Source organism: Phocoena phocoena, chromosome 13, assembly GCF_963924675.1.
Source record: "Phocoena phocoena chromosome 13, mPhoPho1.1, whole genome shotgun sequence".
Lineage (NCBI taxonomy): Eukaryota > Metazoa > Chordata > Mammalia > Artiodactyla > Phocoenidae > Phocoena > Phocoena phocoena.
The window spans coordinates 79,474,848-79,489,658 of NC_089231.1; the positions used below are offsets into that span (position 1 = coordinate 79,474,848).

The 14,811-nt window shown below is 35.4% G+C and overlaps 1 protein-coding gene across 2 annotated transcripts in view; it reads right to left on the reverse strand.

Moving 5' to 3' along the window:
* Positions 1 to 14,811, reverse strand: part of TAOK3 (TAO kinase 3) — a 188,760-nt gene that overhangs the window by 72,021 nt on the left and 101,928 nt on the right. The window contains exons 3-5 of one of the 2 annotated variants that reach the window (XM_065889939.1): positions 12,429 to 12,648; positions 3,473 to 3,544; positions 2,981 to 3,082 (exon numbers count right to left, since the gene is read on the reverse strand). In XM_065889939.1, coding sequence (XP_065746011.1) covers positions 2,981 to 3,082; positions 3,473 to 3,544; positions 12,429 to 12,548 — 294 coding nt within the window. In that variant the 5' untranslated portion in view covers positions 12,549 to 12,648. Of the gene's footprint in view, positions 1 to 2,980; positions 3,083 to 3,472; positions 3,545 to 12,428; positions 12,649 to 14,811 lie in introns of those variants that run through there. The other variant, XM_065889938.1, reaches the window with a different exon arrangement.

The following is a 14,811-nucleotide window of genomic DNA, read 5'->3' on the forward strand; positions in this document are numbered from 1 at the left end:
CCGGTCCGGGAAGATCCCACATGCCGCAGAGCGGCTGGGCCCGTGAGTCATGGCCACTGAGCCTGCGCGTCCAGAGCCTGTGCTCCGCAGTGGGAGAGGCCGCAACGGTGAGAGGCCTGCGTACCGCGCAAAAAAAAAAAAAAAATATCCTGCTATGTATTATTACATTAGCTTGAATTCCTGAGAGATGGAATATTTCAATTCATATCTTAAAATATTTCTAGAACAATACTATTACATTAATATTGATATTTATTGGCTTTGCAATGTTGGGAGGCTTGTGAAAAGCAAAAATGAGAAAACTCTTTCTTTACTCTCATCTTAGATATTTTAGGCATTCCAGATTACTACTGATTTATAGCCAAGGTCAGAACTGGAGTGCTCAGTGACCAATCTCCACACGTATACACACAAGCACACACACACCTACAAATTATTATTTTGTTATTCTAAAAAAACACAACATGCTTATTATGAAACACAAATTTCCTATAATCACATAGACACAACTACTATTAACATATTTGTTCCTTCATTAAAAAAAATTAATGTGAAAACATTTATGTATTATGTACCCTGCATTACTGGAATATTTTAGAAGGATATGAGATATAATATTATATATTATTATATGTCATATATTATTATAATATATAATTGTATATAACATAACATACACATCTTATATTCTTCTGAATTTATTCCAGTAGCAAGGTACACAATACATAATATATCATATATCATACATATATATTATTATATATAATAAAGACATACACCTACTTTATTAAATTTATTATATATTTATAGATGTAATATACATAATATATAAAAATTATTCCATTTCTGGAATAATCTAAAACAATATGAGAAACTTTAAAGTTTAGAAACTTTATTATAGTTTTCTGCTTTACATTAAAAGTAAGCAGATTCAGGGATTCCCTGGTGGCGCAGTGGTTAAGATTCCGCCTGCCAATGCAGGAGACCTGGTCTGGGAAGATCCCACATGCCACACAGCAACTAAGCCTGTGCGCCACAACTACTGAGCCTGCTCTCTAGAGCCCGCATGCCACAACTACTGAAGCCCGCGCGCCTGGAGTCCGTGCTCTGCAACAAGAGAAGCCACGGCAATGAGAAGCCCGTGCACCGCAACAAAGAGTAGCCCCTGCTCGCCGCAACTAGAGAACAGCCCATGCACAGCAACGAAGACCCAATGCAGCCAAAAATAAATAAATAAATAAATTTATTATTAAAAAAAAAAGTAAGCAGATTCAGAAACATTAATTTTACTTCTTATTGTGAAATGAAAGCATCCACATAAGTGAATATTATAATGAACATTAGCCTTTTAGGTGCACTATTTTTCTTTTTTCTTAAGCTTTATTAAGGTATAATTGACAAACAATATTTTTAATCAGTTTTGATGGAAACATTTCTCAACTGTATTACTCAGTTTTCTAATTTCTTTTATTTTAATTTTTATAATTAAATTTTCTTTAATTTGTTTATTTATTCTTTCGACCGCGCTGTACGGCTTGCAAGATCTTAGTTCCCTGACCAGGGATGGAACCTGGGCCCTCAGCAGTGAAAGCACGGAGTACTAACCACTGGACCAGCAGGGAATTCCCTCTAATTTCTTAAATTATGTCAATTAATACAAACATATAATTTCCTTAAACTGAGTATAAGGAAAATGAACATAGAACTTTAGAACCGACTAGAGTATGTTTATAGTTATGGGTCTATTTTAAAAATTACATGTTAACTCTGTATTTCTGTCCCAAACATTCTTTTCCCAATTATTCCATAACACAAGGGCACCTGAGCTGTGGCTGGCCGTTTGCCCTTGACAATTATCAGCTCTAGTTGCTCTGCTTTTAAATTGTTAGGTCTGCTTTCTAACTTCCCCAACTTCTTCCTTCAGGTCAAATTAGTTATGGCTATTTGTATGCATGTCTCCAGCAGCTTTAGTTCTATAAGTTCCTTCTAATTAGCCTATCAAATCGTTATAGACAAACACTAGGTAACCAAACTTATTAGCATTCTATTTAATCTAAGAGTAAACAGGCTTCAAATAAGAGCTCGGAGGATTTTCTGAAGTTTTGAAACACATGATATCTAGCACTTGATTTTGTAACATTTATTCTGCCTGCTCAAAATCCCTTTCTTGACTCCTTCAAGACAGCTGAGATTGCCAGAGAACTGATTTCCATAGAATGAGATACTCCTCTTATTAATTTCTTCTGCTCAGTACAGAAGCAATGGCTCTAGATATCTTAAGAATTCCTTGAGCAGAAAGGTTTATGTTTAACCTTTGATATTCTATCTGGGAACAAAAATTCCATTCCCTAATTGGAGATCATGTACAGGAAAGGACTTGTACATTGGTAAGTATTCAATAAATGATAGTGATATTGAATACTTTAAATTGGAATGTGCAATCCCATAAAGTACAAGGTATAGCATTTACTTGTTCTAGACAATGTCTAATGTGCTAACCTAAAATCAGAAACAAAATCATGTAAAATAAAAATATAGTAAGAAGATAGATTAATCATAATCCAGGCTCTGTTTGGTAAAAAAACTTAGACAGTGATGGTAATATCAAGCATAATTCCAAATTTGGGGGGAATTGGAGTAGGGGATGAGAAATGACAAAGATAAAAATTCTAGGATGAGAATAAAAGGCACTGTTTTTACTTTTGCAAATAAATCATTATAAAATGATGTTAACTTTTCACTCTCTCTTTGTTCAGTGTTTAAGAATAAAATTTCCTATAGACTAGATGTCATGTTTAAACTTACAGAATGTATACCATAATGGCACACTCTGAAGTAACAAATGTTAAATACTGACAAACAAAAATCACATGGGACAGAAATGGGCTGATAATTTTACAGACCAAAGAGATAATAGAAAAAAAGGAAAAGAAAAAAATTTTAATAGGAAAAAATAAAAAGACAATAGAGGTCCTCTTACCCAAGCGGTGTGCTCTTTCAAGTAACAACCTTTGTATTCAATAGTATTAGGATGCTTCAATTGTCGTAAAAATTTGACCTCCTTAAGAATATCTTGCCATTTCTATTTAAGTCAGAAAGAAAATATCATAATTTTTGAACAGAAAACATTATTTTATTTTCAAGTATACATATAAAATAGTCTTTTCATTATTTTAAATGGACAAAGAGAATGTTTAATACATAAAGAAGCAATTTAAACGCGTTATTTCTTGTTTTAGTACCTATAAATTAAATCAATCACCAAATATATTATAATAAATCCATTACACTAATCCATGTTCTATTCCACAAAATAGCTGACTGAGGTAGAATATTAGGAACGTTTATTATATGCTCCACAAGAAGGGAAAAAAAGAACTGTGATAAAGAAATGCTTAAAGAACTTTGTTTCTACTGTGAATTTCATATTAACCTGCTATGTCAGTTTAGGTACACAATGTCTTTAACATACCTCATGTGCCTGCTTTCCACTGTAGGACATTTTCTTAACTGCCACAACCTCATTGGTGTGAGCATTTGTGGCCTGTGTTAAGAGAGTAGGGAAAAAAGGTTAAAAAGAATGAACAATGTTTCAGCCAGTTTAACTTAAATATTTGACTTGACTTTTATAACATTTCACCCTTCATTCTCACAGTCTAAAGATGCTGCAACTTTTGATAGGCTAGACAGACATTTCCACCCCACTTCAAGGTACAACTTGTCTTTATCCCTTTCCATATACATTCAAAGGCTATAATGTAAAAATGGATTAAGGTTTAACAAAACATATCCAATCAAAGAAGTCATATTTCCAAAATATCCATACTGGCTTCACCATGTAGAATGTCTACCAATGGAGAACCAGTTAAATAAATATGACACAGTCATGCAATGAAATAAACATTAAGAGAATGAGGTAATCAATATGTATATATGGTAATAGTAAAAAATATCATGACAAAAAAAACCTGTACAATATGATCTTCTTTTTGCAAAATAGTAATAATGATTATATGTGTAGAAAAAATTATGAAAGAATTTATACCAGAAAATATATCAGTGGTAATCCCTGGATTATCAGATATATTATTATGTCTGAAAGAACTTTCCATGATGATGGAAATGTTCTATATCTACATCGTATATAGTAGCACGTCAAATGTGGCTAGTGTGACGAAGGAAGTGGATTTTAAATTTAATTTTAATTAACTTAAAATTTAAATAGTGGCTACTGTATTAAACAGTGCAGCAAAGGATAACATTAATCTTAAGAGGGACTTCCACTTTCAAAGGTACTTATATTTTACGGTAGGAATGTATCACATAAATACATACACACATTTATGTGTATGTATTCATCTATAAAGGTTGCCTTGTCTCATAATTATCTCTATATATCTTCTCCATACTCAAAATATAACAGTTCATTGAAAGCATGCCTGAAAATCATAAATACCTCAGATGTAATAATCTTTTCCTCCAAATTTACTTAAGAAATTTAAAAATATTTCTAAAAATTTTCAGAAAAATAAATATAAGACATTAAACATTATCTAATCTTAGCCTTCTTTAATAACAGGGCTCTGCACCAGTGTCATACTCCTGATGTAAGTAAGCTACTTCAGTTCTATGATATTACTATTGTGGAATAATAAAGCAATAGCAGTGTTTCTGAAGTAAAACTGGAATTCACTCTCTGGTAAAATAAGGTCACCAATTTTAATAGAAAAATGTCTAATCAGTTTCTAAAATCAATTAAAGAAGCTCCTCAGATAGAGCAATGTCTTCTTTCTAATTAAAAAAAAATTTAATTCCAACAATAAACAATAATGTTGATGTAAAAAGAATTCAACCCCAGAGTCTTAATTAATGCCAAAATGCAGAGAAAATGGACACATACTAAAAACATTTTTTGTACAAGCACTAAGGTAAAACTACATACTACAAAAGCAAGGTATCCACTAAGTTACAGTTTTCAAGTCGGCAGGACTCTGTAAAGGCATTTTTTAGGTATTTTATTCATTTAGAAGGTACAGACTGACTTTTTTTAAAAACAAAGATCTCTCACATTTTGCTGGCTTTTAAAATGTAACACTAAGGGACTTCCCTGGTGGTGCAGTGGTTAAGAATCCGCCTGCCAATGTAGGGGACAAAGGTTCGGTCCCTGGTCCAGGAAGATCTCACATGCCTCAGAGCAACTAAGCCCGTGAGCCACAACTACTGAGCTCACATGGCACAACTATGGAAGACCGCGTGCCCAGAGCCCATGCTCCGCAACTAGAGAAGCCACTGCAATGAGGAGTGTGCATACTGCCACGAAGAGTAGCCCCTGCTCGCCACAACTAGAGAAAGCCTGAGCACAACAAACAAAGACCCAATGAGCCAAAAAATAAATAAATAAAATAAAAATGTAACACTAAGACTGTGCTTAGATGACAACAAGAAAGAAAAGTCGATGTAAATTCAGTAATACAATGAAGGTTAGAGTGACTGTGTCTGTAAAGAGGATATTTTGGGTATGAATCTATGTACTGTATAGCTTAAGGAGCCTGGGAAAGGTTTAGAAAATGCTCAAACAATGATGAATTTTAACTTTTAATGGGGTTTTTAAAAAACAAATCTGTACCCTTTATAGAAAGAAAAAAAAAAGGCCCACACAAATGGAATCTGATAGTATTATCTAATTGCTTATTAAGGTTATTTATAATCAAGGCTTATTTGGAACAAGAGACATGAAAAAAGAATCACCCTAAAATAAAAATGTATTTCTTTACATTTATAGAGTTATCACTTAGAACTTGATAAGTATACTTGCTAATAGAACCTATATACTGGGCAGAGACTTGAAATTTGAAAACATTTCCATTTATATATAGATGTGAAATTTTTAATCCATTTTATACTAGTTAAAATTCAGAACTGCAACAGAAACTTAAAAACAAATCAATATTTTAGTATAAAGGAAACTATCAATGGGGTTTCAGCTTTCCAATGCATCATACTGTATTATGAATGATTACAACTTCTAAAACATTTCAAGTTTTATTCTTGAAACTTACATTCATACTTAACACTTCCAATAGTCTCAGAGGTCTCAGTAACCTTAAGCAAGATCACTGATTCACCATGTTCTTGGATTGGAAGAATCAACATTGTGAAAATGACTATACTACCCAAAGCATTCTGTGGATTCAATGCAATCCCTATCAAACTACCAATGGCATTTTTCACAGAACTAGAACAAAAAATTTCATAATTTGTATGGAAACACAAAAGAGCCCCAATAGCCAAAGCAATCTTGAGAAAGAAAAACGGAACTGGAGGAATCAGGCTCCCTGACTTCAGACTATACTACAAAGCTACAGTCATCAAGACAGTATGGTACTGGCACAAAAACAGAAATATAGATCAATGGAACAGGATAGAAAGCCCAGAGATAAACCCACACACATATGGTCACCTTATTTTTTATTTTTTTTGTGGTACACAGGCCTCTCATTGTTGTGGCCTCTCTCATTGCGGAGCACAGGCTCCGGATGCGCAGGCTCAGCAGCCATGGCTCACGGGCCTAGCCGCTCTGCGGCATGTGGGATCTTCCCAGTCCGGGGCACGAACCCGTGTCCCCTGCATCGGCAGGCAGACTCAACCACTGCGCCAAGGGAAGCCCTGGTCACCTTGTTATTGATAAAGGAGGCAAGAATATACAATGGAGAGAAGACAGCCTCTTCAATAAGTGGTGCTGGGAAAACTGGACAGCTACATGTAAAAGAATGAAATTAGAACACTCTCTAACACCATACACAAAAATAAACTCAAAATGGATTAAAGACCTTAATGTGGCCAGACACTATCAAACTCTTAGAGGAAAACATAGGCAGAAAACTCCATGACATAAATCACAGCAGGATACTTTTTGACCCACCTCCTAGAGAAATGGAAATAAAAACAAAAATAAACAAATGGGACCTAATGAAACTCAAAAGCTTTTGCACAGCAAAGGAAACCATAAACAAGATGAAAAGATGGGAGAAAATATTTGCAAATGAAGCAACTGACAAAGGATTAATCTCCAAAATTTACAAGCAGCTCATGCAGCTCAATATCAAAAAAGCAAACAACCCAATCCAAAAATGGGCAGAAGACCTAAATAGACATTTCTCCAAAGAAGATATACAGATTGCCAACAAACACATGAAAGAATGCTCAACATCTTTGATCATTAGAGAAATGCAAATCAAAAGTACAATGAGATATCATTTCACACTGGTCAGAATGGCCATCATCAAAAAATCTACAAACAATAAATGCTGGAGAGGGTGTGGAGAAAAGGGAACACTCTTGCACTGTTGGTGGGAATGTAAATTGATACAGCCACTATGGAGAACAGTATGCAGGCTCCTTAAAAAACTAAAAATAGAACTACCATATGACCCAGCAATCCCACTACTGGGCATATACCTTGAGAAAACCATAATTCGAAAAGAGTCATGTACCACAATGTTCATTGCAGCTCTATTTATAGTAGCCAGGACGTGGAAGCAACCTAAGTGTCCACCGAAAGGTCAAACGATAAAGAAGATGTGGCACATATACACAATGGAATATCACTCAGCCATAAAAAGAAACGAAATTGAGTTATTTGTAGTGAGGTGGATGGACCTAGAGTCTGTCATACAGAATGAAGTAAGTCAGAAAGAGAAAAACAAATACCGTATGTTAACACATATATATGGAATAAAAAAAAAAAAGGTCATGAAGAACCTAGGGGCAGGACAGCAATAAAGACGCAGACCTACTAGAGAATGGACTTGAGGACATGGGGAGGGGGAAGGGTAAGCTGGGACGAAGTGAGAGAGTGGCATGGACATATATACACTACCAAATGTAAAAAAACTAATACCTAGTGGGAAGCAGCCGCATAGCACAGGGAGATCAGCTCGGTGCTTTGTGACCACCTAGAGGGGTGGGATAGAGAGGGTGGGAGGGAGGGAGATGCAAGAGGGAAGAGATATGGGGATATATGTATATGTATAGCTGATTCACTTTGTTATAAAGCAGAAACTAACACACCATTGTAAAGCAATTACACTCCAATAAAGACGTTAAAAAATACATAAATAAATGGGAAAAAAAAGTAAAATAAAGCACAGGGAGCCCAGCTCTGTGCTCTGTGACGACCTAGATGGGTGGGATGGGGGGGGGTGGAGGTGGGAGGGAGGTCCAAGAGGGAGGGCATATAGGTATACATACAGCTGATTCACTTCATTGTATAGCAGAAACTAACACAACATTGTGAAGCAATTATACTCCAATAAAAAAAAAATCACTGATTCAAAATATATTTATTGAGAACTTACTACATATGTGTTTCTGATATTTTTATAACCATTTCCAGCTACATTTAGATTATTGTCAACTCTTTACTAGTTTATGGAGAAATACAAAAATTAAACATAAGCTTTTCCTTTTGCCCTATTTATTAAGCCTCAACTAAAACTAAAAGGTATTTATACCCAGAAGAACAAAACTAAATTATTTGCTTTAGGCGGATTATGGATGACATGCTGAGTTCAACAAGGCAACACTAGAACCCTAGAAACTTTATAGTTGTCTTTTAAGTGAATACAAAAATGAACACGCTCAGTCCTTTTTATCTTCCTTTAATAGAGTTTCTTACTATTTCAGTTTTACTCATGTTATTTATTTATTTATTTATTTATTTTTGCGGTACGCGGGCCTCTCACTGTCGTGGCCTCTCCCATTGCGGAGCACAGGCTCCGGACGCGCAGGCTCAGCGGCCATGGCTCACGGGCCCAGCCGCTCCGTGGCATGTGGGATCTTCCCGGACCGGGACACGAACCCGTGTCCCCTGCATCGGCAGGCGGACTCTCAACCACTGCACCACCAGGGAAGCCCATACTCATGCTAATTTCTGAATTACTTATGTAAATCCATATACACAAAGATATTTCATCAATAGTTTCAATTTTCTCTGAATATAATATATATTCTCAACTGATTGATTCTACAAGAGTCGTGCCAGCGTACAATTCACTTTTAATATATTTCCTGGCATCGTTCTGTGTAAAAGCTGTAAACTACAAAAAGTCTAACCGAATTATAGTGTTGAGGTATAAAAATGTTGGTTGCTAGACTCTGGTCTTTACAGCTTGCTAATATGATTCTGACTCATGAAAAGTACTGATTAGCAGTTCCAAATTCTCGGAGTTCTTCATAATTCAAATACTTACCAGGTGCTCAAAATCTGTCAGGTACTGGGCTAAATGCTAGGGATAGAATTGTAAGTATGTCTAGCGCCTATCTCTCTTCTAGTAGTATAGACAGCAAAAATGAAATCATAATTAATATAAAATTGCAACTGTGATATGTGTTACAAAGAAGGGTATGTGTTACTTTGGGAACCAAAATATGGGGGATGTGATTAGGCAGGTCAGGCAAGGCTCCACTGAATAAATGAGCCCTCAGCTGAGAGATAAAGGATAAAGTGGAGTTAAGAAGATGAAGATGGCAGGGGAAAACATTCCAAAGAGAACAGTTTATGCAAAGATCCTATGATGGATGATTAAAAGACAACTTTTATAGAATAACTAGAGCAATGAGAATAAGGGGGAATACAGTTCAGGTATAGAGGGATCACCTCATGAAGGACCTTATAGGCTGCCTACAGTAGGGAAGTTGAACTTAGCCTAAGAACAGAGGAGAAGACCCCCTGAAGGCTTTACAGAGAAAAGGTGATGTGATCATATTTACGTGTTTCCGCTCTCCACCAACCCTCAAGCTCACTGTGGTGTGGACAAAAGACTGGAGACAGACCAGAATGGATGCACAGAGATCAGTTTGGAGGTTATTGCAGTTGTCCAAGTAAGAGATGGTAGTCTTCTTGGTTATAATGGTATGAGTGAGAAGAGGAAGAATCTGTCAACAGGGAGGAGCAACATGGGTCATATTACTGTGGCCCGTGAGAAAATCCATTTTTAAGGTGCTACCTATGTGACCACTGTAGATAAAAGGTTAAGGCTTTTTAAAGTTTTATAGTAAAGTATCAGTTAATTCCCCTTTAAGCTGCTTTTAAAGTGCCTTACGGGTTTATAAGGGCCTGTACTCTACACTTTTGTATACAGGCAATATATAGTTAATGATTACATTTCAGTATCAAAGCCACCCAGGTATCTTTGTGATTTCCCTAGTCTATCATTATCAACAAATAACACATATTCACATGATGCTAGTCAGAATAGCTCGCAATTTAAAACTTAAGAGTTGTTTATTTCTGGATTTTTCCATTTAATATTTTTGGACTGAGGTTGACCGCAGATAACTAAAACCATGGAAAGCGAAACTGTGGATAAGGGAGAACTACCATACTCTAGCTAACCAGACAGGACTTAGTCCCAAAAGCACTGGGTCTTCTACAGCAATGTAGGTCTCACTTTATCCCTAGCACAAAAGGCATGTTAGTAAGTTTCGAAGCATATTTGGTTTATTGTATTTATTCTAAAAGAGAACTGTGAGAGTGGTCTGGCTGATTTTTAAAATAGAAGAGTCAAACAGAGATTGCAACTACTCTCTGACTCTGGCCAAGAGAGATTCTGAGATGATGAATTAGTTACACAGTAATAGAATGAAAGTAATAAAAGATGATTGACTGAAGAAAATATCTCTAAGCAAAACAAACAGGTCACAACCAAATATATACAGAATATTTCTATTGTTAAAAAGTTCAAAACCGGCAAAACCAAATTATATTATTAGGGGTAGAGAAGTAAGTGGGTACATATAAAGAAATATAAGAAAGTCATCATCATAAAATTCAGCATAGTGGATTCTTCTAACAAAAAAGGGGCTTCTGGGGTGCTGGCAATATTCTATTTCTTGGCCTGGCTGGTGGTTATAAAGGGATTTATGTTTTAATTGTTCTTTAAATTATATATTAAAATATATGTGTGAATGTATTATACACACTTCTGTATATATGATATATTTGTAATTTAAAAAATCCTTTTAAAAAAATGTGTCTCAGTGAATGAGAAAGATAGGACTTTGGGCCGTAAATGCTACTCTAAGCCCAAAGACTAATATGAGGATATTAACTAGAAAATTAGCATCCACTTCAGCAATGGAAGGTCACTTAATGATAAAATGTACTTGAGTGGGAGCCAAGTATTAGATGGGGGTGAGGGAGGAGAAGTGGTGGTAGTGCTGAGTATAGACATGAAGGGACGAAAGAGCATTCTGAGAAAACTCAGGCTGAAGATTTGGCTAGAAACAAAAGGATGAGTTCAAGATGCAATTAATAAAATCACATTTGGAAGGACAACTAAAGATAAGCCCTATCCAGATGGAAGGACATAAAGGACCACTTAAAAAGAAAAGTCAAATACTGTTTGATTAAGAAAGAAATTATTTACTAACAGGTTTGGAGGAGAAATAGGTAATATTACTTAAATATTACTTGCTTTAATGAACTAGTACTCTTAAGGAAGTATGTGTTAATTTGAGGTTGCAAACTTCTAAGTTATTGAAATAAAGAACTATATTTTATGCAATGAATTTCAGGTGAATGATTTATGTTAACATTTCAGTCATTTCTCACTTTTGTCATCAGAAGATAATCACAGTCTTGGAATTCAAACTGACTCAATGGGGTTAAGCCTTATATCCCTTAACCTGAGATACTGACTTAACACGATTGTTACTAAAAATCTGTCAGTCTATCTGTCTGCGTAGATGTCCACTTGTCCATCCACCCATCCATCCATCATTTACTGAGTTCCTACTATTCAGACATTATACTAGCTATTGGGGATATAGCAATGAACAAGTAGATATAATTCCTGTCCTTATGGAGCTTATTATTTAGTGAGAGAGACATACATGAATCAAAAAATCTCACACATAATTATTCAATTATAACTGTGACAAATGCAACAAAGTACAAGCATAGGGTGTTATGAGACCATAAAGAAAGTCTTAATTTAGTGCTGGAGGGTTGAACTGGAATGGCTATCACATGGATTTAACACTTAAACTGATACCTGTAGGGTAAACAAGAGTTAGACAGGAATGGGGAAAACATGTACAGTTTTCTAGGCAGGAGGAATAGCATATATAAAGGCCCTGAGGCAGAAAAGAGTTTGGCATGTAAGGGAAATGAACAGGGTTCAAACTCAAGCTTATAACTTTTTTGCACTACTTTGACAGCAGAGTCATTTGATATGGATACCATTGACTTGAATGATGCCTAGAATTCTAAGACTGGCTCTTCAGCAATGACTATTTGCCTCTACTGTAGACATCATTTAATTTGTAGAATAAACATTAAAACCAAGTACATTTTACAAGTAATAGTTAGAATGTACAGAATTTAAACTTTCATAATTTGATCTAAACAATTTTTAATTACTTACAAAATAAACTGCTCCAAAACTTCCATGTCCAATTTCATGTAAACCAATAAAAAGTTCTTCAGGATCATCTTTGTAGAACAGATCAGCAATCTCTGGGTCCCTTGGCACCCCTTTCCGCATGATGACCAGTATGTGCAAGCACTTTGCTTTTGATATCCCAGTCAGCTTTCTCTCTCATTGACAAATATTTGGGGTGTGTGTGTGTGTAAAATTTCAGTACCTGTAGAAAAATAAGGTTTAACATTAACTTATTATACATTTTGTTTGGTAGCAATTACAGATTCATATTATCCATAAAAAGCATCTTGGTCTTAGAAATTCAAAATAAAAAGACAAGTAATCCAAAAGAAAAATGGGCAAAGGATCTGAATAGATATTACTCCAAAGATATAGAAATGTCCACTAACACATGAAAAGATGCTCCACACCATTAGTCTTTAGACAAATAAAATTAAAAACACATGAGATACCATTTTCATACCCACTAGGATGGCTATTATCAAAAAGTCAAATAATAAGTATGGGTAAGGATGTGGGGAAATTCAGACCCTCCAACACTGCTGGTGGAAATGTAAAATGGTACAGCCATTTTGGGAAACAGATTGGGAGTTCATCAAAAACTTAAACAGAGTTACAAGTTGACCCAGAAATTCCCACTCGTCGGTATATACCCAAGAGAAATAAAAGCACACGTCCACACAAAAACTTGGATGTTGGTAGCTGCATTATTCAGCAACAACCCAAATGTCCATTTGGTGAATGAATAAACAAAATATGGTATATCCATACCATGGAATATTATTCAGGGTTTAAAAGGAATGAACTACTGATACACACCACAACACAGGTGAAATATTAAGCTAAGTGAAGGAAGCCAGTCACAAAAGACTACATACTGTATGATTCCATTTATATAATACATCCAGCATAAGTAAATTTATAGAGACTAGCGGGTGAAGGAGAGTTGGGGGTGATAGCTAAAGGGTATGGGCTTTCGTTTTAGTGTGGTGAAATGTCCTAGAATTCACTGTGGTGATGGTTGTACAATTGTTCATCTACTAAAAACTCCTTAGTTGTACTCTTTAAATGGGTGAATTGTATGGTACGAAAATTATATCTGAAACACAAATCAAAACTACAATGAGATATCACCTCAAGCCAGTCAAAATGGCTATCATCAAAAAATCCACAAACAATAAATGCTGGAGAAGGTGTGGAGAGAAGGGAACCCTCCTACACCATTGGTGGGAATGTAAATTGGTACAGCCACTACAGAGAACAGTATGGAGGTTCCTTAAAAAACTAAAAATAGAACCATATGATCCTGTAATCCCACTCCTGGGCATATATCCAGAGAAAAACATGGTCCAAAAGGATACATGCACCCCAATGTTCACTGTAGCACTGTTTACAACAGCCAAGGCATGGAAGCAACTTAAATGTCCATTGACAGAGGAATGGATAAAGAAGATGTGGCACATATATACAATGGAATATTACTCAGCCATTAAAAAGAATGAAATAATGCCATTTGCAGCAACATGGACAGACCTAGAGATTGTCATACTGAGTGAAGTAAGTCAGAGAAAGAGCAAGTAGAATCTAAAAATAAATGATACAAATAAACTTACATACAAAACACAAACAGACTCACGAGAGACTTAGAGAATGAACTTATGGTTACCAGGGGGGAATGGTTGGGGGAAGGGACAGTTAGGGAGTTTAGGATTGACATGTACACACTGCTATACTTAAAACGGATAACCAGTAAGGATCTACTGTACAGCACAGGGAACTCTGCTCAATATTATGTAACAACCTAAAAGGGAAAAGAATTTGAAAAAGAATAGAAACAAGTATATGTATAACTGAATCACTCTGCTGTACATCTGAAACTATCACAGCATCGTTAATCAACTATACTCCAATATAAAATTAAAAGTTAAAAAAAAATAAAACGGAGAGGGGTAATAACCATGACTTTTGTCCTAGCTAATTGAAAACAAATGGGAATTAAAGATAAGAAAATTAAAATATCAACAACAGATTTCTGAGGAGAAGAAAAGAAAAAGAACAGGTAAATTATCAGTTACACAGGGGGAAAAAGCCTCAAAAGACGAAATTTCCAAAAGGGGACTAAAGAAACATAAAGGTGATTATTCTGACTTGATCCACCCATTAATGGGTTAATCAAATAGTCTACAAGACTGCAAGATGAAGTATATATTCTTCCTGACCAATAGTTACATAGACACTTTCTCTAGTTAATGACAACTGCAACAGGCAACTGGAAAATGTCACTTAGCCAGCATGCTGGATCTTCCTTTACTTTCACGGTGAAAGCTTTGTCTATATAGAAGACTACATATTTTATCCCAGATAC